The 27,142-nt window shown below is 36.3% G+C and overlaps 2 protein-coding genes across 2 annotated transcripts in view; one reads left to right on the top strand and one right to left on the bottom strand.

Moving 5' to 3' along the window:
- The window catches only part of LOC306885560 (G1/S-specific cyclin-E2-like), a 36,959-nt gene extending 35,798 nt beyond the window's left edge, over positions 1-1,161 (top strand). Inside the window, exon 12 of the mRNA XM_079442171.1 lies at positions 128-1,161. Within this exon, the coding sequence (XP_079298297.1) occupies positions 128-211 (84 nt within the window). The 3' untranslated portion in view covers positions 212-1,161. The remainder of the gene's footprint in view (positions 1-127) is intronic.
- LOC306885559 (integrator complex subunit 8-like) lies at positions 731-26,268 on the bottom strand. The gene is made up of 28 exons (XM_079442170.1): positions 26,154-26,268; positions 23,559-23,694; positions 21,906-22,080; positions 20,700-20,840; positions 18,347-18,418; positions 18,216-18,267; positions 17,702-17,884; positions 16,166-16,273; positions 15,825-15,977; positions 12,564-12,664; positions 11,812-11,953; positions 11,628-11,698; positions 10,622-10,797; positions 10,372-10,502; positions 9,974-10,084; positions 9,208-9,412; positions 7,640-7,761; positions 6,890-7,074; positions 3,990-4,023; positions 3,835-3,894; positions 3,578-3,639; positions 3,336-3,454; positions 2,418-2,521; positions 2,245-2,295; positions 2,095-2,168; positions 1,962-2,026; positions 1,159-1,202; positions 731-922 (listed from the first exon to the last, which is right to left on the bottom strand). Exons 2-28 carry the CDS (start codon positions 23,686-23,688, stop codon positions 806-808), a joined length of 2,988 nt encoding a protein of 995 aa, XP_079298296.1. The 5' UTR covers positions 23,689-23,694; positions 26,154-26,268; the 3' UTR covers positions 731-805.
- Positions 26,269-27,142: the final 874 nt, after the last annotated feature.

The following is a 27,142-nucleotide window of genomic DNA, read 5'->3' as shown; positions in this document are numbered from 1 at the left end:
ATCAATGCAATCAACGGATGTAGAAGTTCAGAGGTGGAATGAGAGGATCATGTTGTGCTCATTTGGTTCTGCAGTGACATTGGTGCATTTAACCGTTCTTTAATAATTGTCATGTTCTCATTTACAGAAAGAGGCTCAGGAGAAGCAGTCAAAAAGCCTGGAGCCCTTGTTCCCACCAACACCACCGAGCAGCACTGAGAAACCCAGCTAACACTAGTGTTCATTCAGCAGGATCAGTGTACTGTGATTTTTACTCTAGACTTCATCTCAAGAGTTCAGGTCATTAAATGTAGCATGTACTGTGTGCACAGGGCTTAAACTGCTATTTAAGTAACAAAATAGACTTCAAGGAACTGCACTGTTTTATATTTCTGAATAGGCAACTTATGTTTCCCAGTGTTTATTATGATTGTCATACTTTATAGTACAAAAATATTGTGCAAAAAAATAAGAGCAGGCCTCAGGATTGCTAGTGTAGTATTTTTGTATATTTTCCATTTTATTTTTGTTTTTCTCTGGAGTTTAAATGATGACTTCTTAAAATGTGATTCATGAAAATATCCACTGTTCAATTGTATATAGAATATAAGATTTTACATATGCCAATTTCAACTTTACCAAAGGCATTAAATTGTGCATTTGATTGTTCCTTATTGACACATAATTGTGAAAATTGGATGTGTGTGTGTATATGTATAAATTTGTATATTATAAAACTAGGACACAACATAAATTAGCATAGGCATATTTATTTGAAATTTGTTTTTTTTTTCCCTAGTAAAAAAAGCACTCTTTGGGAATAAAATTAAAAGTAGAGTTTAGACATGGCCTGCAGGAATTTCTTCTTCCTTTTTTGTGCTGCAAGCTGCAGGACTTCCTCTGGATTACTGGAGTTTAACTCTGTCTGTCCGATAGCCTTGATCTGTGTTCAAATAGATTAACCATCATTAGCTTCATATCTATGTACTGAGCTCATTTAGTTTCATCTGTGATGGCTAATTGTTCCATCTGAAAAACAAATCTTGCTTTGAAACTGCACTGCAATTAAATACTGGTACATATTGTTATATTGCATTTCTGCAGTATCTGCACTAAAGGTTTGAGACACTCAAACAGCGTGATTGATTCTTGAATCAACAGATAAATTAATCATCTTACCGCAACTTGTCTTTTCTCACTCTCTCCTCGTTTATAATGAATGTCTAAAGGCAAAAGTTATGGTAAAACATTGGACCGAGAACATAAATGTGCTGAATAAAGGCTTATTCAAATATTTTTATTAACTCTTTCCCCGCCAGCGTTTTTAAAAAAAAGATGCCAGACACCGCCAACGTTTTTGCTGATTTTCACTATAATTTCATGGCCCCCAGAATATTCTGTTGTATGAATATCTGAACATGCAATACATCAAAATAAAGATCAGACCCTCTACTTTCAAACAAACAAAACAATTCTAGCTTCACGCATTGCTTTTTAATCAACACTTGAATTTAGGTAGGTTTCATAAAAAAGCAACATTTTGAGCAAAAAGCTGAGAAAATCACATTTTTATCAAAGCCTACTACATCTGGATCATATTCAGTAATATCAAAGCAAAGATGCAGTAGATGGCTTCCATCAGTATCCCAAAGCTTGCACAGACCTTTACCACTTTCTGGATCCACATTTCACTCTAACATTAGGCAGATTTCATTTATATGCGGTTAGTGTTGATCGCATTATTTTTCATATGCATATGCTTACATATGAGATCGCTGGTTTCTGTGTCTTCCTGGTCTGTGTTTTTGATCGAGTGATTCAAGACTCATTCAGGAGATGCTTGATATCACCCCCGAGCATATAACAGTGAAAACCCGGAAAAATTTGTGTTTGGCTGGGAAAGAGTTAATACTTTGGGAAAGTAGAGCTCAAGATTGATAAAAGGTGTTGGTCTGAGATTGGGTCGTCTTTAAAAAGGATACATGTCAGATATTCCAGAATCGTCACGTCCCAGATGTAATCATAGAACGAATCCATAGAGTCATGACTGATGGAATGGAGAAAGAGTTAGTTTCTGACTTAGTAAAACAGGTATTGATGCAGATGCGAGCTCACCTGTTTTGCTCTTGTAGAGCTTTGAATGCAGTCATGTAGTCGACTTCCCTCAGAAACTGGCAGAGAACAGCCACCTGCAGAGTGCACACAGTAACATCAGGAATGACGCAGAGCAATCCTCTGAAACCAGACTCGGATGCGGTTTGTTACCTGAGTGTGACAGTTCAAGAGCGAGCAACACTTGATCATTCTCTTCAGAACCTGCAGAAACATTCAGCGCATGTCAGTCCTGACAGTATCTCAGTGACAGGGCACTTTACTACCAAACCAAAAGTAGAAATAAAAGTGTTTTCTTTATTCGTTCATAAGGCTGTTGTGCAGACCTGGTCGGTGTAGACGTCGAGAGGAACTGGTTTCGTGAAGTAATCTGAGCACACGGTCCCTGCCTGCAGGTAATAGTGCATCGCTGCAGAATACTGGTTGGTCACTGAAAGAAGCAAAAATACAAAAATTAAACATGAATTTAGTAAGTAAAAACAAACTAATACTGTAAATTAAGTGGTTTTTCACCTGTTTTCACCTTCAACCTGTTCTGGAAAAACTTGGGCCTATTTAAAACTAATTTGACCATGAAAAACTATTTTAAAATGATGCTTTAAAAAAATGTTTAGGCTTTGTTTAAAAATATTACCAAACAATGCATCTTTATGAAATATCATGCATCTGACTGACTAGGCCAAGAGTTTTTAACTGTTTAAATGTCAAAACATTCAGGAAACTTTATTTTCTGAGTAGATGATATTTTATTAACACTTTAATTATGAACATTCAACCTCAGTCTCTGTGTAAATAGTTAATTTGATGAAAACAAAATATTGCAAATATTTGATACGTTTTAGTTACATCAGACTTTGAAATTTATGCTATAATAATTTAATTTACTCAATTTAATTTTAAGTTGAACTGCTTAGGGCTGGGACTAAAATCTTAAAACTGATATTTATATGAATGGCTTAACCATGGCACTGATACACATCACCAAGTGGTAATTAAGCCTCCGTGTCACATCAAAAATGAATTAACCCAGCTTACATCTACTACAAAAATAACCATATACTATACGATATATACTATAAACTGATGAGTATAAACAATTTAGCATTAACATCACAAAACTCTGTAAAGCTGCTGTGAAACAATGTGTATTTAAAGTGTTGCACAAATCATGTGACTTGAAGAAAAAAACCCTCAGTGCTGGATCTCTGCAGTATGGGTTTCATTCACTCATAGCTTTAACTTACCAAAGTAAATGTCGGCCTGCGTGCAGAGCCACGACTGATTGTTGGGGTTGAGGCTGAGAGCATAGTTCACCAATTCCTTCAACGTGACAACCACGGCTTCGACATCCACGGACTGTAAACTATATCAGCAAACACCACCATCATCAGAACATTTGACGCCAAGATTACACCATCAAACAATCATTACATGTACAGATTTTAACATAGGAGCATTTCTTCATCTAATGGCATTTGTGACGTACTTGGCAAGAGCTGAAGGCCATATGGAGATATGCTCAGCTGTCACTTCATTCACTATATCATCCTGAGAAATAAAAAAAATCATATACATAATGACCTGGAATCAATCCACAGAAATTAGATTTTCCCAACTTAATACCTATTCTGTTGTTATTTGTTTCGTTATTGTTTATTTTAAGTCATTCTACAGTATGACAAAAAGATAAAACAGCAACCAAATAAATACTGAATAGCTTCCTCCACACTGGTTAGCACATACCCGTACAATGTTGTGCAGCCGCACAAACAAAGAGATGAGCGTCGTCAAAACCAGCGGCTCCTAAAACCCAAATCATATTGCAGATTAATACTGGAAGCTCTGTATTTACAATAGACTTTTACATAATGCTTTGTATTTGGAAAAGTTATACTTACCCGTAGTTTTTTCATAAAAGTCATGAATTTGCTCCTAAAGCACAAACAAAAGAAAATAACAGTGCGTTAACATAACACGGAGAAATAAATCAAATAAAAAGTTCAAGACAACCCTGAAGTTGGCTTCAGAAAGCATGTTGAGTTTTTAAAAAGTTTGACAGTGTTCAGTCTGAAATAGTTTTAAAAATTAAAGTTTGAATGTTCTGAAGGCAATAGTCTAATAGAAAAACATGCTGTGATTATGTTTTTATTAGGGCTGTCAGTCGATTAAAAATTTTAATCTAATTAATTACATGATGTGTCGATTAAATACAAATTACATTTGGCTGTGAAAATAAACACAAAAGATTATTTAAAGCTATTTTTGTGTTTAAGTAATAAGTAGACATTCCTAATAGTTACTTCAGAAATAAACATTTTATTTGATTCAACAAAATCTATTACACATAAATGTTTAGGCTGCAACGGCCCAACATAAACTATGAACAAAAGAAGATAATTTGAGAAACATCTTTCTGCTCATACAATGAAAGTTATTGGTAACTAAAACAGCTTTGTTACCAACAGTCTTCAAAATACTTTCTTAAAAGTAAGTCATTCAGGTTTGAGTAAATGTTGATATAATTTAAACTTTTTGGTTAAAGTGAACTATGCCTTTCAAGTTTTTTTCCCCCTTTTTGCTTGTTTTTTTAATACTCTAAATAAGAAACTAAATATTCCAGCAGGTGGCTAAAGGTCTTTATGAGTCATTCATTCATTCAAACGGCTGAATCATTCAGGAATGCAGTAAACGGCTCTCTTTATGAATGGGCTTTGAATCATGGATTCACACAATTCATTCCAAACACAGATTCATTCCGAAACTAAACACCGCCGTGTTGCTCGGAGACGCAAAACAATTCTGCTGTGGCTTTATAGGTAATATTTTTGTTGGCAAAACTGAGCAAAAACAGAAAATATTGTTAAAATATAACAATATTATTATTAACTTCTTATGTGTGAAATCACATTTGCACTCGTTATATTCGCAACAAACAGCATTCGTGTGATATCGCTTAAAACACATATAGGAGCATTTTTGCCCCAATATCTTGAATTTTAGGGCATAACTGCATTAATGGAGTTGTTGGCCTGCATCATATTTGTCAACAGTCACCTGTATGAACTGTAAGATGACGTACAGGTTTGGGGGCGGGGTCAGTCATATGATGGGGTCATATGATGCAATTTCAAGTTTTCCTTTCTCTTTGGAGTGTTACAAGCTGATTGTGCATAGATGAGATCCCTGAAATAGCAAAGACTAAAGTCTCAAAACCAAAGAGATATTCTTTATAAAAGCTAAGACTCTGCCACGCCCCTCATTGCTCATTCAAACACGCCCCACATGTCTACGTCATGATGTGGGTAGATTTGCATAACACCGCCCAAATGTGTATGCAATGAAAGAGGGCGTAACTATTATTCTGGCTGTAGTACTGTTACTGCCCCGGAGATGCTGTGTTTCGTTGTGAAAGAGAAAGTACTTTCTTTGGGCTTCCAACAGAGGACACAACTAGAAATCAGTGGTTAAGTTATATTTACAACACTGTTCCAGAACAGTTCAACCCAAATATTAGAGTGTGCGCAGCGCATTTTACAGAGGACTGTTTCCTGAACCTGGGAGAGTAGCCTACAATGCCAGGCCAGCTGTGCACAATGGCTGTTTCTATAAAGTGAGGCAATTACAACTTTGCAAGGACAGTCTGGCGCTTCTGACTCACAGCCTGTAAGTATGTCTTCATATTTAAAGACTATTCAAACGTGAGTTGAGCAGTGTAGAGTAGTGCTTGTTTGTTTCTCCGATCACAAATGCAGACATGGTAATGTTTACGCGACGTTACGCCATGCGACGCTTAAAAAGACAGTATAAGTCATATGTCCCCACTGGATGCCACAAATGCCCCGTTTGTAATGGGTTTTATTGTTTTTGTGTCATCGTGCCGGGACACGGCATCACAATACGGTAAGGGGCGTAACATTTCCGTCACACGCTTGAGGAATTCGGCCAATCACAACCAAAGTCTCTTTAAGACAAGTAATGTCACTTGGCGGTCATCTCTGAAACGCCTCTCGGGCATCCAAGTGCAGCTCCTATCACTTTGTATGGGGAAACATCAAATTCTCCAAAACTATTCACTAAGCTTAAGATTAAATTTCATATTTGACCAAATCCCCAATGAAATCGGACAACTGTGTCATAAATGTTGTTTCTTTTGCTCAAATAGCGTTATAAAAAGCTTATTTCTCAGGGTAGATCAGCCCGTGCGCATGCGCAGTCCTGACGCGCGTCTCAGTACAGTTTCTATAGCAACCGGGACTTCTAACTTCTAACGCTGACTTTACCGATTAGCGATTGGCTCTTTCATTCAGAAGGCGGGGCTTCCTGCATTTGAGCGGCCATATTAAGCCTTGCATTTTTCCCCATTCAAAACTATACGAGTGACATGTCTTGGGTATTCTATAGTCTTTGACACAACGCACTGGATAGCTGGCCAATCAGAGCACGGCTCGCTTCTCAGAACGATGAGCTTTGTAAAAATCGAAGCGTTTCAGAAAGGCGGGGCATAGAGGTATGTGGAAAATAATGTGTTTTTGAACCTTAAACCGCATAAACACATTGCATTACACCAAATACACCAAATAATGTTCTTTTTAGCAACGTTATATGACCCCTTTGAACTGCGTTAAAATATTTTAAAATCGCATAATTTTTTCATAACTAGTTAATTAACGCATTAAACTGACAGCCCTAGTTTTTATACATTGTATTGCAGACACTGAAACAGGCTCTGTATGATTTCTGTATGAGGGCAGGTTTAGAGTTACTCTCTCTGTGCTGCAGTAAGCGGCGTCTGTCTCACCGGGGTAGGATGCCCAGCGAGGACTCTCTCTGTTTGAGAAGGCTCAGTCGACCATCACTGGAGCGCTTGTGCTGGCTGGAAACACTGCAGATCTGCACTACCACCTCCCAGAGCTCCTTCGCCGTGCGTCTGCTCTCTTTAGGTCCTGGCAGCTCCTTACAGGTGGACGCTATCAGCTGCCCTAGCTGCATGAAGAACAACACACAAGAGATCATCATCTGTAGGGGCGTTGGAAATAATGCATCAAACAATGCAATAATGCATCTCCGAAGCTGATGTAAATAGAGTTGTTTTAAAAAAATCTGTGCATTAGTGTGAATGCAGCCTATTATAGCTGCCACTGTCTTTGATGTCATCAGTAATAATCAAATAATGCTGAGTAAAAAAAGAAAAACCCATACAGAAAGAACTCTCGAGATACTGAAAGTGCTTTTTGTTTATCACTTGTAATTGTCGTTTTCCCCCTTTATTATTTTATATTTGCTTGCATGTTTTGCAAAGAGTTTTCTACATACATTAAAAGCTGGACAGTACAAAAAAAAAAAAGTTTCACACCCCTAATGATCTGAGGTAAGAATTCTTACTCAAACATGACTCTGCCTACTAGAGAATTAAGAAAATGTGCAAATGAGAAAAAATATATTTTGCATTCAGAAAATGAAGCCTATTTTATGACCCTTAAGGTTTTCACACTATGACTTTACTCAGGACAATGAAGCACTGGAGCGTTTGAGGGGAGAGTGCAGATACCTTTATATAGGGGTTGCTGTTGACAAGTGACTGCGGCACCTGCAGCGTCAGATACTCGTTCTCCCTCCAGTTGAGCATGAACACGACACATTCCTCCCCGACGATCTGACGCAGCGGGAGATCTGTGCCCGTGAAGAACACAGTAAGGAATTACAGCATCCTAAACTAAAATATGAATTTCACTTCATCTGTTTCACTAGAATAAGCACATAAACCCAAAGAGCTTAATTGATCATAAAGAATAAAAAGCCAACACTTTCACTGTTCCTGCATAATTTGGGTAGATCACATCCCGAGTAAATTGCTACTAACTTGCAGGCCAAAATCTGCAGATCTGCGGAATTGATGCTGACCTGCCTTAACAACTGTGTGTAGATATTTGTGACCCTGGACAACAAAACCAGCCATAAGGGTCTTTTTTTTTTTTTAAATAAGCTGAATAAATAATCTTTCCATTGATGTATGGTTTGTTATGATAGGGCAATATTTGCCTGAGATACAACTATTTGAAAATCTGGAATCTGAGCGTGCAAAAAAAAAAATATTGAGAAAATCGTCTTTAAAGTTGTTCAAATGAAGTTCTTAGCAATGCATATTACTAATAAAAAATTAAGTTTTTATATATTTAAGGTAGGAAATTTACTAAATATCTTCATGTGACATGATCTTTACTTTAGTGCATCTATGTTGTTGCCTTGTTTATCTAAAAGTGCACTTTTCCTTGTTTTAACCATAGCCAAAAAGCCAGGTGTTGACTGTGAAACACAGTGCCCTGCTGAAAAAACAATAGAAACCATCACAGAATTTGTAATGATTTTACTGGTTAAAATGGGACTTGTACTGGTTTTAATAGAAACTGTAATGGTCCCTGTTGGTCTCTACCGCTAATTAATGGTCAGAATATTCACACTGATAATAAACGAGTGTTCAGGTGAAAAATGTTGCAACATTTTACAAAAATCAAGATTGAATACATTTGGTCAAAATCCCATGTTATAAAAGACGAAGTGCTATGCAGTGATCTGTCTATTTAAGACAATATTGGCTGACAATTCTGACCAAAACTGTTTGCCCTCTCTCTTCACCGTTCCCACATCTCAGACCCTAATACATAAAACAGACAGGTTTTGAAGAGTACTATTCAAACTGAATTTTAAAAGTTTTGACCAGTATTGAAGCAAAAAAATGAGATGACTAACTTTTTAAAGACTAGTCTAAACAGTTTATGCATGGAATGATATTTGTAGTGGAAACCATTAGAATCACTGTGATGGTTTCTATTGTTTTTTCAGCAGGGTATACTTCAATTATATCTATTTATTTCAAATTTAAATTTTATTTAATTTTAATCATATTAAATAAATTTTAATTATTTAATTCTATTTATTTTATTCTGAAATTACTACATTTCCGTGTCAAGCCATGTTAATTTTTACCGCGAACAATGCCCTGTCACTTTAATTCAGAGCGGACAGCACAGCAGAAACAGACTCGGTGCGGGAGCGATCGCACAATGCACAAAAATACGCACTGCAAACGGAGTAAGAGAGCAACAGCTGAGGTAATACCATGTATCCTCATCTCCAGATATCCGCGGACCCTGCTGACCAGGTCCGGTGGAGGTCTCTCCATGTTGCCGTCGGCAGCGCCTGCCTCGTGACCTCTGACCTCCATCAACAGCAGCTCGTTGAGCATGACCTGACGCAGTTTAGGAGAAAACTCCGTCACCAGCTCCAGGCACGCCGTGAACAGCTGACGAGCGTGTGCAAAATCCTGCAGCAGCCAAAGAGACAAAAAAAAATGCTGGTTCAAACTAAAAGAAAGCTGACATTTGAAACTACAAAATATAAGCATCGGTGTTCAAATTCAAACTTTTTATTTCTCTTCATGTGTAAGAAACTTTGTAATCATCAGAGCGTTCATAGAAGGGACAGAGTGGTGTAGAATAAAGGTAAATTATGAGAAAATAATGCATTACAAAAAAAGAAAACCTTTAACACATTTTAGACTGCTCCCCATAAACACAATCAAGCCTAGAAAAAAAATTAAAAATCAACCAACCCTTTAAGCGAAAGTGGTTTAAGACATTAGGGTTTCTGCAGTATGATCTTTTATATTTATTTTAAAAGTGCATGTGCATGGAAGGATTAAACTAAAGTAACGTAGGTGTAGATAAAGCGGTTTATTGATCTAGATGACTGTGTTCCAGGCGCATCACTAAAACAGTGCAATCAACATGAACAATGCTTTTGTATCTTTAGCAGCTTTCTTTCCAAAACCGTCTTTCTGGGGTGCATATAAGCATACTGAATCATGTGGAAGTGAGATACACACCTTTACACTGATGCAGTGCAGACCCTTGGCCATAAGGATGTACACCAGGTCTCGTGTCAGGTTGTCTTTTATTGCTAGTATGACGTTTACATAGTCAACAGGAACCTCCCACTACAGGAAAAAATACAGTAGCAAGCAGTCACAGGTCAACAACTATAATTTATTATATAAATATTAAACACATTTATTAATAAGCATTTTTGTCATGAACTATTGCAAATCACTCATTAGTTAATTCACTGCAAAACAAAATCCTGTACAAGAAACACTGATTCAGTCTGTTACTCAATCAGCACTAATTATAGACAGAGGACTGGATTATCTACATCATTTCATGTTTTAAAATGAGGCATAATGGCATTAAAAACATAATGTGACCTCTGATGGTCTTTCCTGACCTTACTATTAACCCTCCAGAAGGGTCGTTCGGCCATGCCATGCAGCTCGATGAGGATTTGTCGGATGTGTCGAGGATCCAGTGACAGAATGAGCTGCTGTTCAAGCTGACTGATATTCACACTGGCAGACGCTGGTGAGAACAAAACACAAACAGCACATCAACCAACAGCAAGAACAGTTCTCCAGATGATGAAATATTCATATAATTCATATGGTCATGATTAAACGACTGTTTCCTCCAGGATGTACCGGGTATATCGTAGAATGAGGGCAGTGGTTTAGCACTGAGGTTGACTGTGGCTGAGCTCTTCCTTATCTGCTCCATCAGGATCTTCTTCTCCTCATCTTGAAGCAGTTCCATGAAGAGTTTATGAGATGAGACCACGAAGGCCAGAGAAACATCTTCCAACCGGTTACAAACTGTCCTAGAAAGCAAATTAACAGCTATATGTCATGGAATCTTTATAGTTTAGTATCTTCACACAATGATACAATTTAAAATAAAATACAATAGCAAATACAAGAAAATGGTAAACAGTTACAGGACCTAATATATATACTTGTATAGATTATACATAATCTAAAATCCAATTATGATTAAGTAAACAAAAAAAAAAGAAGTTCCTGTTAATGCAAACTGATGCAACATTTCCCCCACCACCATGATCAATATGTTGATTTATTATCAATGTTGGAAACAGTTGTGCTGCTTAATATATATTTTTTGGAGCCTGTGAGACATTTTGACTGATCTATTTTTATCAATTTAACATATCTTAAGTCAAGTCACCTTCATTTATATAGCGCTTTCAACAATGCAAATTGTAAAAGTATTAATAAAAAAAAAAATTATATATATATATATATATATATATATATATATATATATATATATATATATATATAAAAAACCTGTATTTTATATTGCAATACTATTTCACAACATTACCATTTTATCTGTATTTCTGATCAAATTAATGCAGCCTTAATAAGCATTAGAGACTTCTTTAAAAAGTCTTCCTGAACCCAAACTTTTTCTTTAATCTAAAATCCATAATGATGATATAAAAAAAAATGTATTCCTGTTTATGCAGACTGCTGCAGCATCTCCCCTCCCCATGTGAAATTCACTTCAAACAAATCTACCCTTGAAAAGCATGTGAAAGCAAAGAAAAAGACCTGATTAGTATATGAACCAGATTAGTCAAAAGTCTGGCAAGGTGAAAAGTTTTTAAAAATGTAAGGGTGCTCTCACTTGATAAAAATAGCCATTTTCCTCTTGCTTGTTTCAGACCTGTGCTCCTTATCCAGTGACCTTGTACACACCTGGAGAGAGAGCAATAGCCAGCACTTTACTTCATCAGAAAACCATGGGAACTAGATCAGTTTAGTAAAGGAACAGTGTGTGTAATGATTCAGTGATGCAGCAGGGTTTATACCTCCAGCAGAAAACTGATGGTGTTTTTGCTGGGTTTGAGGAGCAGCTGATGGAAGGACACACTGAGGACGCCACCCTCCAGTGCATCTCTCACTGCATTACACACACACAGTTTATGACACACTTCCTCCAGAGCCCTGTCCCTGTGATTTAAAACACACAGACACACATACAGTTTATTAAAGGGATATACAGTGTGTGTGGCATGTCATTTACCACATATTGGCTTACCTCTCTAAAGATTATAGTAAACCACTTATAATGGAATTCTATGGGGAAAGACATTCAGGGAGTTTATAAGTAAAATATCCTACAGCTTTGATTACACTAATTCTGTAAGAATTTTGTAGAAGGAAAACGAGTTTGTATCTACTTATTTTATTCATCAGTGTTTGAACCATTAAAGAAGAAACTGCATCTTCTGTATTTCATTTCTGGCTTAAAAAGGGAAAAAGGGATGGAGGCAAGATCTTTTATACTGGATTGTCAAATGCTGCGATCTGCATGGTTGCCCTTTGCTTGCTAGGCTTTCATTGAGGTCACAAGAAAATTAAGCTGTGATCACAAGAAAACAACTTATGTAGTGATCAATCGAAAATAAGAAAAAAAAATAATCCATCGCCTTTTAGGGCTTCTGTGAAACACGTTCCATACAGAGGAACGAGTCTCTGAACATTTTTGTGGAGATAGATGGTGATAGATTTAAACCCTAAATACACATAGACTCCATTGAACATCTAAACAGCATCTCACCCTTGTTGAAGCTTGTGCAACAGCTCTAGCTGAATTGAATGTCTGAAGCTGTTGGGTAGACTGAGTGTAACGTTGTCTTTGATGAAGGCCTCGATCAAAGCCTACAACATAAACAATAACGGTTACTGTTATACAAATTCACATTCCACCAATTGCACAATCATGTCAAGCTCAAATCAATGTGTGGCTGAGGTCTATATAGGTTTTTAGGAGGAACCAAAAAATCAGTTATGCAGATTTATGTCTCTACAGTGGACTTGACCTTTTACCAACCATAAATGTTTCTTATAAGCAGTATAATATTGATTATAAACAGTATGCTATGATAGAGAGTGCTGCCAGGGTGGAGTATGAAATATGCTCTATGTTGAAGGGTTCAACATACACCAAAAACAAAAAGCTGGATAACCATTTTATGACATCCCAAAAACATTCAAGCTGGCAGTTATCAAACCCTTATTTAAAAAAGTCCCAGCTAGTCCCATGAGAAGTGGTTAATTATGTCTAGTAGTAGTGTTGCCCTAACCAACTGTTCATTTCTGCAAAGAGTTTCCTATCCAACTGCTACCAGTTTGTTTGTGTTAATTGTGGGATGGAGTACGGAGTACCACAGGGTTCAGTATTAGGTCATCTACTATTCTCTTTGAATATGCTTCCTTGGGAGAGGTTACCATGGCAGGAACCATGGCATTAGTTTACACTTATGCAGAAGATACTCAGCTTTATATTTCCTCCAGTCCTACCTCAATAGACCTTTATCACACTTCCTATATCCGGTAAGTGAAGCAGTGTCTCGCCACTTCCGGTCCCATCGCAACGCAGTCAAAACTAATTGGCGAATCCTCGCTTTCCTTTCTCTCTTTCTTCTCTTGCCAGTGTTACTGCAGCGTACCTGGCTGCTTTAATTCTAAACAATGACACACTGCTTCAGTTTTAATGATTTCCTGACACAACACGAATTGAGGAAAGCGTGGATGAGACTAATGCTGAGGGATGAAGGTCCTTCTAAAATATTACGCAGGAGAATGCTTGTGCGTAGTATGCATTTTGAAACTGAGGATGTTTAGGGCTATATCTCATATCTTCAACCTGCTGAAATGTTCCTATTAATATATTTCCCTTCCAAATGTGCATTCTGAATTAAAAAATGTATTTCCCAACTAACCTGCTGCAGTCAAGTTTCGTACTAACGTTAATCACGGACTGATTTCCATTTGTATTACCACAGTTTTACTACACATACCATGGTTGAACTATGGTTAGCAAATCCATGGTTACTTTTTGTAAGGGCAGTATTAAAATAGATGAATGAATGCGCCGAAGTTGCCTTAAAGAATTTTAACAATGTTAAACATTCAGGCTAATTAATCTTAAACAGTATTACACTTTGCCAGCGTGACTTTGAATATTAATTAAGAATTTTGGCATAAATACGTGAATTACAAACAGTGAAATGACTGTGAAAAATGACAGAATAATGACTAAAATATAATACAAATGAAACAATATATTCAGATCTTTTTCATCAGGTCTCGCACACTGCAGCATCGCAGTCACTATTAAACGAGCACTGTGTGGTGAAATCATCACACATGTTTGGAGCCACGGTTTACATTGGATTAAAACTATAAATTGCATTGAGTTTGGAAAATTCTATGCACAGTAATCATCAGAATATCTCTTCACATGTTTCTGAAAAAAATGACCAGATTTTGAAATCATCCTGCAGATGCTCATTTTAACAGGCATTTATTCAACTAGGTGTTACTACTACATAACCGGAAGAATCGATACACTGTTTCGACGAGCACTTCCGGTAATCAATTCCGCTGTGATAAAGGTCTATTCTCCAAGTTAGCAGATGCATTAGTAATATCAAAGACTGGATCGCTAGTAATTTCCTACTTCTGAAGGAATGTATTAGTTAGCCTGAAAATCTCTGAACATAAGATAATAAAACTGATCAAATTATTATTTCCAATGTTATTAGAAGACTTGTTCCACCTTATAAATGTTGCTACACTAAGATATGCTCTCGGTTTCTAATGCTAAAAAGCTCATTTATGCATTCAAGACATTAATAGTCTAACCAAATTCTGCAGGATTACTTAAACTACAGGCAGACTCAGACACACTCTCAGTTTAAGCATAAACTAAAGGCCTATTTTTTTTATTAGTCAACAAAAACCTATTTAATTAATTCATACCTCACTGTTATTCTTCATTATTCAGGTCCTCTGGAACTGAAAACATCTCTCATTTACTACAAGTCTGCTCTAAATTATTTAACATGATCTAAGCGAATATTAGTTTTAGAATTTTGCATTTCTTCCTATCCTTCGGATACATATCCAGCAGATCCAGCTCTGGCCCGGTTTGATGTTGCTCTTTGATGCAAGGGGCTTCTCTACGATCAGTGCTCATCTATTCAGTCTTCTTTAATAAACCACACAGAAAATCAACTACTACTGCTTCCAGATGTGCACTACACCTACCTGATGAACCACACTGTTCAATCCTGCATGGACTTCAAAGAATTGGCCCGCTGGTATAGCCTGGTTTCTCCTAAGGTTTTTTTCTCCATTATTCAACATCAAATAAATTTTTTGCATTCCTTGCCATAGATGCAAACTCTTAAATATTTGAACTGACAGTTTACTAACTTCAATTCACATCTACTATATGTAAATGTAATTTTTACTGCATACGTACTGGACAATACACTCACATAAAGTGTACTATTAAGTGTACTATAGTATAACATACTATACAGCAAATTTCAACTGGTTCATCATTTTTACTGTCACCAAACTATCCTATCGCTCAGCTCTAAACTACTAAATGTGGCCTATCAGGTATTCTTAATAGGATGATTAATAAAACACATAAAACAGATGTAGAATAAGAGAAAATAATAAAGGTATTACAGCATTATGAATTTCTGTAAAGCTGCTTTAAAACGGTGTGTATTGTAAAAAGCACTATACAATGAAAAAAATGACTTAACCATGGCACTCTTATTGAATAAAAAGGCATGATTACCACATGACTTAACACATAAGTTAAAACTGCTCACTCAGACTTAATTAGTAAGTCATCATATGATTTACTAAAAAAGTTATATACTATAAATCTGTGGGAAGTTTGTGTGGAAGGCTCACACCAAAATTCAGATGAGCTCTTTTAACGTTTGTCTTGCAATCGTAAAGGTTTTTTAATCAATAAGAGCACTATTTAATGGTAGTGAGAGTTGTTGCTGACCCCATAATTGCGGTTCCTCATGAAGCAGCTGATCTGGCCGTAGGGTGTGTGCTGGCTCTCGCTGGGGTCCGAGGCTTCGGTGAGGTTTTTGCAAGCGCTCCAGTATCCAGCCAACCGCTGCTCATCCACACAACAGAGAGATGCAGAGTCCAGCTGCCATCAGACACAGAGACAAAAACACTGTCATGACTGAGAAACGCATGTGGATTATCTCAACAGATTACTACAGTCCTGGATGCTGATTGGTCAATACAGCATTTCAGCTGTGAGTGAAGGCGAGTAAATAATGACAGCATGTACTATTTTGAGTGAAATGTTCCTTTAATTTAATAACGACTCACCTTTGTGAGCAGCTCTCGTGCCATTCTGAAGTGTTCTCTGGCTTTCTCATACACTGAAGGGTCAGAACAGCCTTGCTGGAAGTAAATGCCTCCTAAATCGTAGTGCACCTGCCAGATATTAATTATAGTTCACTTTTAGAGAAAGAATTAACCCAGAAATGAACATTTCCTGGAAATATCCGCACCCTCAGGCCATCCAAGGTTTAGAAGAGTTTTTGTTTCTTCATGGGAACAGATTTGGAGCAATAAAAACATCACAATAATCCACACGACTCTTCATATATACTTCAAACCGTCACCTCTAATGAAAATGCGAGTCCATAATCCATAATAACACTTGCTCCAGTCTCTCACATCAAAATCCAGAAATGTATGAACTATTTTGCACTCTTCTTGCTTGCAAACGTTGTATGATCTTTCCTCTCCTGATGATTTTTCACCGGTGAAAGCAAAATCACGGATTATTGATTTTAGCTGGAAGCAAATGTTTAAAGTTAAAAACATCCTAATGATTTATTTCTTATAAAAACCACACAGCTTTCACAAGATGTTAATGGATGGACTGGAGTTCTGTGGATTGTGTTGTTTTTATCAGTTGTTTGGACTCTTGTTTTGACGGCACCCATTCAAGTGAGTGATGGAATGCTAGATTTCTCTATTTCTTTTTCGAATGATGCTCATCTACATCTTGGATGGCCTGAGTGTGAGTAAAATTTCGTAAAATTAACATTTTTGAGTGAACAATCCCTTTAATAAAAGATCAGGGCCCGTATTCCTAAAGATTCTGAGAATCCTCTCAGAGAGCTCCTAATTTAGCCTGAAAATGTCTAACTGTTTTATTCTCTCTCACACACACACACATTATATATGTATATATATGTATATATTCTTTATTTTCTATTCACCATGCTGTCATACTTAACGTATTTTATAGGAAATGAACAGCAACACAATAAGGTTCTGAAAGTGCTGTAATTGTTTGTGTGATCACTTTGATTATAGAAGGTTGTGACAGACCCAAATCATCGCTGCTGCATAGCTGCATTTTTCCAGTTGCCAAATATTTTAATATATTTAATGTAGTGATTTACTTCCATTTCTGGAGCTATGGCATTTCTGCGCAGTGTCGGAGATGTTAGCATGTCTCTAACAAGATCGGTCACAAACATGATCCCTGCACGATCTAATGTGTAGCGTCTTATTAACTCACTGTCATGCATTGTGTGCAACACATTTCTTCTCCCTCTTAATGTTTCGTCGGTTTTCTCCACTGCTAAAGAAACTCTTAAGCCTCCTCGTCTGTACTCCTAACAATTTTGGACCTTAAGACCTTTTTTTAAGGGTTAAGATGCTTTCTGAATGACTTTTTTCTTTACTAGGATCTTTCATTTTAAGAGGAAACACCCACATTTCTAAGATTTTGTTACTAGGAGCAACTCTTAGCGCTAAGATCTTTCATGAATACGGGCCTAGATCTTCACATGAGCAGATTCCAGCAGAGTTAACTAGAGTGATTTATTTCCCTGTAGGACACACCTGACAGTGCAGGTGATCGGCGCTGATGCGCAGTCCTGCGGTGGACGACTCGGTCTCTCCGTTGGCTGTACTGGGATCAGCAGCCAGCAGGTCTAGGGTTCGAAGCGTGTGGATGTAGAAGTCTTTTTTAATGTTCAGGGCTCCTTCTAACACCGTGATCGAGTCTGCGGCCTGTTCTCTGAGCTGAGGAGCACAGCGTTAAACAAGTGACGGCGCTACGATGAGCATAAAGAGAATACAATTTAGAGAATAAAAACGGCATTTTGAAGAGTGACATTACACACTGATGAAAGTTAAACAATAAAACACATCAAGCCTCTGCACTTGAAATCAACATGAATTAAGGAAGCTGTGGCATCGTATTACGTCTCACTGCTTCTTTTGCACTGCGTACTTCTTCTGAATCAGTAATGCAATATTGTGTGAAACTCTCCTTTTAATTTATTGGTTTTTTTACAACCCAAAGCTAAAGCAATGAGATATCAGTATATAAAAGCACAAATTTCAGTCATACCACACTCAGTATGTTCTCAGTCAGTTCTTTTTCCTGCTGCACCAAACTCATCCTACAGAACACAAAACACTATTAGCGCTTAAACAGCACACAACACAAAAAAACTGACACCCCTGTTATTCCTTCCTTACAGATTCAGCTGATGTGGTCCAGGTTTGGTCTGTTTCTCTGGAAAGCTGCTCAACACGATGGTACGAATGGCCCTATTGAGACAAAGATCATATTACACTGTTAACACAACACTACACTTTAAGCAACAGAAAAAGAAGCGAATTTCTTTGTTGTCTACTTCATTTTCATCAGAAATCAACAAAAACAATTTTGCATTATAGATATAGATTAGTGCTGTCAAACGATTAATCACATCCAAAATAAATGTTTTTGTTTACATAATATATGAGTGTGTGCTGTGTATATTTATTATGTATATATAAATACAAACACATGCATGTAAATATTTAAGAAAAATATGTTATGTTTATATATTAAATATATTTATATATAATATAAACATAAATGTATATAAGTGTATATATATATATATATATTTAACTTCGTAAATTTATTAAAAATAAAAAAACTAAGTGCATTGCACAAGTATTCAGACCCTTTATTAAATATTTATCTAAAGCACCTTTGTCTCAAGTCTTTTTTGTTTGATGCGACAAGCTTTGCTCATCAGCATCTGGCAATTTGGCATTTTGCACATGCTTCGGTGACCCTTCAATGAAGCAGAATTTTTTTTCTGAACTCTTCCCCAGATGTGTGGCTTGACACAAACCCGTCTCTGAGCTCTACAGACTGTTCTTTTGACCCCAGGGCTTGGTTTTTGCTCTGATTTGCATTATCAGCTGTTGGACCGTTTATTAAGACGTGTGTGCCTTTCCAAATCATAACCATTCAATTGAATTTGCCACAGGTTACCTTCACTCAAAGTCTAGTAACATCTATAAGCAATATGAATACTCCTGAAAAAAATTTCAATTGTCCCAGATAAGTATGAATACTTATGCAATAGAATTATTTAAATTTTCCATTATGGTGTATGGAGTGTAGATTAATGTAGGAAAAAAGTAATTTAAAGCAGTTTAACATAAGGCAGCAACAAAACGTGAAAACAATTAAGGGGTATGAATACTTTCGCAAGGCACTGTATATTATGTAAACAAAAACTTTTATTTTGGATGCAATTAATCTCGATTAATCATTTGACAGCACTAACATAGATATATAGATACGGTCAAGCAGAGAGGTAGTTATATCTCAGGTGTGTATTTTTTTTAATAGTTCAGCAGACCAATGGAGTCAATTATTCTTCTTATGTCAATGATTACAACACAGAGACGTGGTTCAGATTTCAAGATGCTCTTGTGTGTAGGACTAATTTCTTACGCATCTCGTATTGCAAAGGCATATAATAATTCCAAAACATATTTTTAGTGGAGGCTTGAGCCATTCATATGCAGACTAACGCAGTTACTGGAGTGAAAGAGACAGAAAGAGATTAAGCAGGAGTGAGTCTGTGCAGCTCTCAACAGTGTTACTAATAGCTAAACTGTGACATAAACTGCAGTGAAGCCACCTCCTCACCACTGAGAAATGAAATGTGGCTTTTCAGTTCGACAATCTATTTTACTGAAAAGTCTAAATAATTTTCTGTATGCGTGTTTCCGTCTGTGTGCAATGTGTATAGTTTGCGTGTGCATGCAGAGAGAAAGAGCATGCTTTCCATTGATAAAAAGTAAATTAGTTGGAAAAATGGAATTTGTCATCCTATTGTTATTCATGTTTGTTTGCTTGCTCAGTATCTTTCCGGGTTTTGGTTCATTTGTTGTTGTAGGCTGTTTAAGGACCTTTTAAATTGCTGAAATAATTTGGTCAATATAATCAATATAATTAATCGCAAATTAATCATAAATCAGAGAAATTTTCCCCCAAAAGATCATTTCAAATCATTATTGAGTTAGACAAGGAATAAATATTTTGATTCAGCATTTAAAAATTTTAAAGTTTTTTTTTTTTTTTTATGAATACTGAAATATGAAATGTTTAAAAATAATAATACTCTAAATATAAATATAAAACTACCAGTAGGTGGCAGCAAGTCACTGTTTAAATGAGTGAGAAATTAATTTCTACCAATTAGTTCATAATTCAGAAACTAAGCAAGTGACTGTTTTTATGTTTTATTTTTTTCCATAAACCTCTCATTTCAAAGGCTGTGCTCTCAAGTTTGCATACAGCACTGAGGAGGTCTCATTTCAGAGAAGTAATCATTACAAAATTGACTGTAATTCCTCATGAGGCATAATCTACTGTCATTTCTTTCTAACGCGGGAATGTAATGGTAACTTTTCTGAAATTAGACAGCCTCGATGATGTATGTGGCCAACAAATGTGATCTCCGGAGGACGTCAGCCACAGAAATGACAAAGTTTACCTAAACCGGCGTAAACTATGACACAGTTGCACTGTCACACTGACCATCTGTTGTAGATGAGCACAGCCATGGCTGTGGTGGGAGGCAGGGTGGACAGATCCAGATCTACATGTTTAACTCCAGGAGGAACACGACTGGCGCACAGAAGCTCATTCAGTAGCATATTAAGCACAGGGATGGTCAAACTGTCAAACAAAGACAAAAAAGAAGAAATCAGACAAGATGTAATTCCTTGAATATCCACATTTTCCAGGGTTTCTACAGATATAAACAAGTGAAATATAAGACTTTTTAAGACCTTTTTAATACCACCTTATATGAAATTTAAGACCTAAACCTGCAATGGAAATACACATTATAATACATACATATCTGTAATATTTCATGTGTTTAACGTAAAAAACAAAAAAAAACAATTCATAGCTGTCATGTGATATTTGATATGATATATGATATTTATAACGGTATACAGTGAACTTTTCACATTAGCAGACAATATTCCCCACAAAACTACCAGATCACCAGATTTTTGGTTGTGTAAACAATTATTCTGAAGCGATATTTTCATCAGTGTTCTATCAGCTTTTACATCCTTAAATCTGCATATTTTTATTTACCTTTATAATTAAATGTATGCATCACCTTTCATGTCAAATTATTACAATTTATCAATAAATTCTATAAGGCTGTTTGTTACCAGTCAGATTAAATCATTTACTCTGCAAAATTACAACTGCAATTAATTATGTTATGAGATTAATGATTTAAATACATTTATAAATAAGAAATTTTGGGGGAGGATGTATACGAGAAAGGAAATCTTCGGTCTGTCCAATGATTGTACACGGTCATTAGATCCGTCAACACTGGCAATATTTGAGCAGTAATGTGACCAAAAATATTTAAGACCCATTGAATTTGAATTTAAGACATTTTAAGACTGTGGACACCCTGTTTTATAAAAAAAATATCCATGTCCAATTGTCTAACACAATTTTTACACTTTCTTAAGAGAATGTAAGTGGAGTTTGCCTGTGCAAAAAATATATTTTCCACAATGATCAGGCATTGCTATGTGGCGGTTTTAAATTTGTGTTTTTAGCACATTGCTGAATGGCTCTTAGCGTGTCAATGTGGTAATCTGGGTGGTTGCTAATAAAAAATCAAATTAAATGCAAAAAATGTATTTCAGGTAATACAGAAAATCAGTATTGTATCAGTATTAATATCAGTGTTTTATCATCACTGACCCTTTCTCTAGTAGGTTCAAATCCCAGGTCAGGTGCGCAGCAACCTTGAGGGCCATGAGCTTCAGAGTGCGGTTCCTTCGGTTGTCCACTGGCGGCTGAACCAGGTTCTGCTCATTCACAGACGGCTTGGAGGCTTGCTCAAGAAACTGAACGATGAGCTGAACAGGAGACGGATCTGTGGAAAAGCATTTGAAGCTTATCTCAGGAATCCAAGAACTCGTGGAAAAGCATTTGCAGTTGGTTTTACTTCTGTAATGTGACACATATCCCAGCCAAACAGCACATTCAGATTTTATACACAGAGAATTAAGTGAAGTGAAGTATGGTGACTCATAGTCAGAATTTGTGCTCTGGCATTTAACCCATCCAAGTGCACACACCCGGAGCAGTTGGGGGTTCGGTGCCTTGCTCAAGGGTCTCACCTCAGTCGTGGTATTGAAGGTGGAAGAGAGTGCTGGTTATTCACTCCCCCCACCTTCAATCCCTGCCAGACCTGAGACTCGAACCCACAACCTTCAGGTTACAAGTCCAACTCTATCCATTAGGCCACGACTGCCCCCCTTATTAAGACATGTTACCAAGTTGAACTTTAAATAATATACAGTATACCTTTCATCACTCAGCCTTAGAAAAATACTTATATTTACTTCAGTCAATATGTGATCCTGGAGCACATAAGTAGCACGAGTATATTTGTAGCAATAAGCCAAAAATACATTGTATGGGTCAAAATTATAGATTTTTCTTTTATGCCAAAAATCATTAGGATATTAAGTAAAGATCATGTTCCATGATGATATTTAGTAAATTACCTACCATAAATATATCAAAACATAATTACTGATTATTAATATGCATGGCTAAGAACTTCATTTGGACAACTTTATAGGAGATTTTCTCAATATTTAGATTTTTTTGCTCCCTCAGATTCCAGATTTTCAAATAGTTGCATCTCTGCCAGATATTGTCCGATCATAACAAACCATACATCAATGGAAAGATTATTTATTCAGCTTTTAGATGATGCATAAATCTCAATTTATAAAAGCTGACCCTTATATGACTGGTTTGTGGTTCAGGGTCACATATAAGTCATGATAATATGCAATCACCTTCAAGCAACGTAAGAGGATTTGTTTGTTTTCCTGACATTTTGTTTATTTATCAGGATCAGAATCAGAAAGAGCTTTATTGTCAAGTATGTCTGCACATACAAGGAATTTGTTTTAGAGACATAAGCTTCCAGTACACAGAGACAACAACACACAGATAATAAAAATAAGATGAGAATAAAAAATACATATATGTAATATAAATAGACAAAAATTGAAAAATAAGTCAATTGTATGTACAGTTGTGCTACAGATGATACAATGGAATTGAACAGAATGAGATGCAGGGATGGAGGTGGTAACAAATAAATATAAGCATTTTTATTGCATAATGTGGGGAACATTAAACTGTTCATAAGTAACTGTTCATATGTCCTGTCACCGTTTCATAAACTGGCCTGGCAATATTTCACAGTTCTCATAATAACATGAAAGAGCTCTAACGCTGTGTTTTGGCAATGCATCTGTCAGTTGAACTACAGTAGAAATCACGATACGGTTTAGTGCACTCAGTGGTGACTCCAGGGCATGAGACAGATACCTGGATGAGGGCCCTGCAGGTGCTGCTCCAGGAGCGATGGATCCAGCAGAAACTCGAACCAGGAGGCCTGCGGCGGGGTGCAGGGTCGACTGCCGCTCACCGCCACGCGGTCTGCCGCCTCAGCGCTCATACTGACCTGCAGAAAACACCAGCATTCAGCACATAAACCAGAGTGATGTGAAGATTACTTTGGAAATGTAAAAGGTTACAGATTACAAGTTACACTATCTAAAATGTAATAAGTAGTGTAACTATTTCAATTACGTAATGTAAATGATTACTTTTCTAAAATTATAATGATTTCAACTGTTAATCATTTTCAAACATTTAAAGCAGGCAGGTTTACTGAACCTGTATTTATTATTGTAAGCATTATAATTTATGTCTAAGATATTGCATATACATGTATTTTTATTATTTGTATTTATTTACTAGTGCTGTCAAACGATTAATCGCAATTAATTGCATCCAAAATAAAAGATTTTGTTTACATAATGTGTGTACGGTGTATATTTATTATGTATATATAAATACACACACATGCATGTATATATTTAAGAAAAATATAATACGTTTATATATTAAATATATTTATATATGATATAATTTATGTGAATATAAATATATACATGCAAATACATGTAAATATTTTCTAAATATATTCTGTATGTGTATGTCTTTAGATATACATAATAAATATAGCCTATACAGTACACAAACATATATTATGTATACAAAAACTTTTATTTTGGATGTGATTAATCACGATTAATCGTTTGGCAGCACTATTATTTACGTATTTATTTTTCTTTCTTTCTTTATTGCTATTTTTTCTTTCTTTGTGAGTGCGTGTGAAGTCTGAGACAATGTTGTTCGTTTGTTGCACTGATTACTGTCACTTTCAAAATCCTTCATCACTTGAATTAAGATTATAATAATTTAATATTAAAGCACAGCAACCACAAAATCAGACTTTAGCACCTCTTGAGATCATTCTGAGGATAAATACAGATTTAAAATCATAAGATATATTCAATCAATCTTTGCGTAAAACACTGGCATCTAACAATGCCTTGGTTAATCTTAAAAAAATAAAGCATATATATAATATATATTTAATATATATTTAGTGCCCTCCATAAGTATTGGAACAGGAAAGACAAAATCACTCTGTTGGCTGTGTAGACATTTACAAATATGATTAAAAGATGAATATGAGACAACTGCATTTTGTCCCATTTTATTATTAGCCGTTTCAACACATAGATGTTTTACTAGCAGTTCAGAAGTTCAGAAGAAGTTCAGCACTTTTAGAGTTCATCCCACTCATTGATGTGAGCATAAGTATTGGGACAGTTGAACATAAGGCAGATATAAAAGATTAAAAGCTATTATTTAGTTGCAGATCCCTTGCACACAATCACAGCAGTGAGTCTGACCCATAGACATCACCAGACTCTTGCTCTCATCCTTTGAAATACTTTTCCCAGCTTTTAATGCAGCCAATTCCAGCTGTTGCTTGTTTTGGGGAGTTTCTGCCGTTACTCTCCTCTCCAGCTGGTGAAATTCATGTTCAATCAGATTTAAATCTGGAGATTGACTTGGGCAATCTAAGACTTTCCATTTCTTTGCCCTTATAAACTCCTTGACTGAACTGACAGGGTGTTTTGGGTCATTGTCCTGATGCAATATGAAGCACTTCCCAATGAATCTGGTGGCATTTTCTTGAATATTGGTAGGCTAGATGGTTTTGTACCTTTCCAAATTCATTCTGCTACTGTCATCATACATTAAGTCATCAGTAAAGTTGAGAGGGCCTGATCCAGAGACAGCCATGCATGCCCATGCCATGACACCACCTCCACCATGCTTTACAGAAGTAATGGATATAACATTCCCTGCTTTTAATATCTGAAGAATGAATGCAACAGGACACAGCTGATCACTTAGAAAGACCTGCGAGGCAACTGCTCCAATACTTATGCGCACATCAGATAGAGGGATGAACTCTAAAAGTGCTGAACTTCTTAGCTGGTAAAACATCTATGTTGAAACGGCTAATAATAAAATTGACATTCTGTAGTTTTGTCTCATATTCATCTTTTAATCATATTTGTAAATGTCTTGACTCCACAGCCAACAGAGCAATTTTGTCTTTACTGTTCCAGTACTTTTGGAGGGCACTGTATATATATATATATATATATATATATATATGGTTAGTTGACGTATCAATGTGTCCTATGGTGTGAAGGAAAAACGTTGATGCCCTAATCATTGTTATAAACCTGTTATTGTTTTGAATGTATATGATGCCCAGAAATGCTGTCTAGGTAGGCAGCTCTCAAGGATTTGGCACACGGTGAATATCTCTGATGTACTGATTCAACATTTTTGAGCTTTTCATTGCAATCTTGTTATTTCATTACGTTTTAGTCACCGATGATTATTAACGATAGTAATATTGGTGTCAGTAATATTCAAATGTAATATCAGGCTCCTGTTAACTGTTTAGATGTGAGCTCAATGTTAGTCTTTGGTCATTATAGTCCCACTGAAAGAGGCAATTTTGTAATTTCGTGCATTATCACTCACCGGTTTGAACGTCTGAATAAATAACAGGATATATATCACAAAAGTTTCTTTTAAGGCGACGAGTTGTGTTCTCCAGACGCCATAGTAATGCGTTTCTTCATGAAGCGGATCCGAGAGACACAGCGCCGCTTACTGTACAGGAGCACAATATACTTCTTTAGTTTTTATTGAACATTAACAATTTACGAACTCAAGTGGGGAACAATGCATATGAAAATACACACACTTTTCATATCCTTAAATCTCTAGTCGTACATAAATGTCCATGCACACTAAACAACAAACACTTATCAAAAACTTTCTTTAAATGTGCTGCATGTAGGATTGACGCAGTTCAAATTCAAAATATTGGATATATTTTTTTCACCTGCACCTCCTCCTCAGACTTGACACACAGGCAGGTTTATTAACGACACCAACAGAGACGAGCGCTCATGACCATTAATGAAATTAAATACGCGGTGTTTTCCTCCAACTGGCAACCCGGGTGAAGAAATACTATTGAACTATTAACCATAACAAACACACACATCCCGGGCCGGAATGCACAGTTTCAAAGGACAATAACTGACTGTACCATTGTTTTTCAGAAAAACAAGTATGTTCACTTAGCATGTTTCTTAAACATCTGCAAATATATTATGCTTTAGGCTATTAGTCAAAATCCTATATAGCGCATTTAACCATTTAAAGGGGTTGCAAGAAATGATAAATAAATAAAGTACAATTCTTAAAAGTCTTAAAATGAAAGCAATGTTGGTTACACGTCTATACTATATATAGTATAGGCTAAACTATAAATGCAGTCTGCACGGATCTGAAACTGAGCGCAGACATTCAGTGCTATTTATTGTTTGAATAATCAACTAATAGGACACATCAGGGCAACAAAACACACCTGTCAGTCACATGTTCAATACTTCTGGTAACATGAAAAATGGGTGGGTTCAAACAAAAGGTGCTATCTTCTAAGTTGTGTATCAGATCCA

Source organism: Barbus barbus, assembly GCF_936440315.1.
Source record: "Barbus barbus genome assembly, chromosome: 19".
In the NCBI taxonomy this organism is placed as follows: Eukaryota; Metazoa; Chordata; class Actinopteri; order Cypriniformes; family Cyprinidae; genus Barbus; species Barbus barbus.
This window is presented reverse-complemented; position numbering and strand designations above follow the sequence as displayed.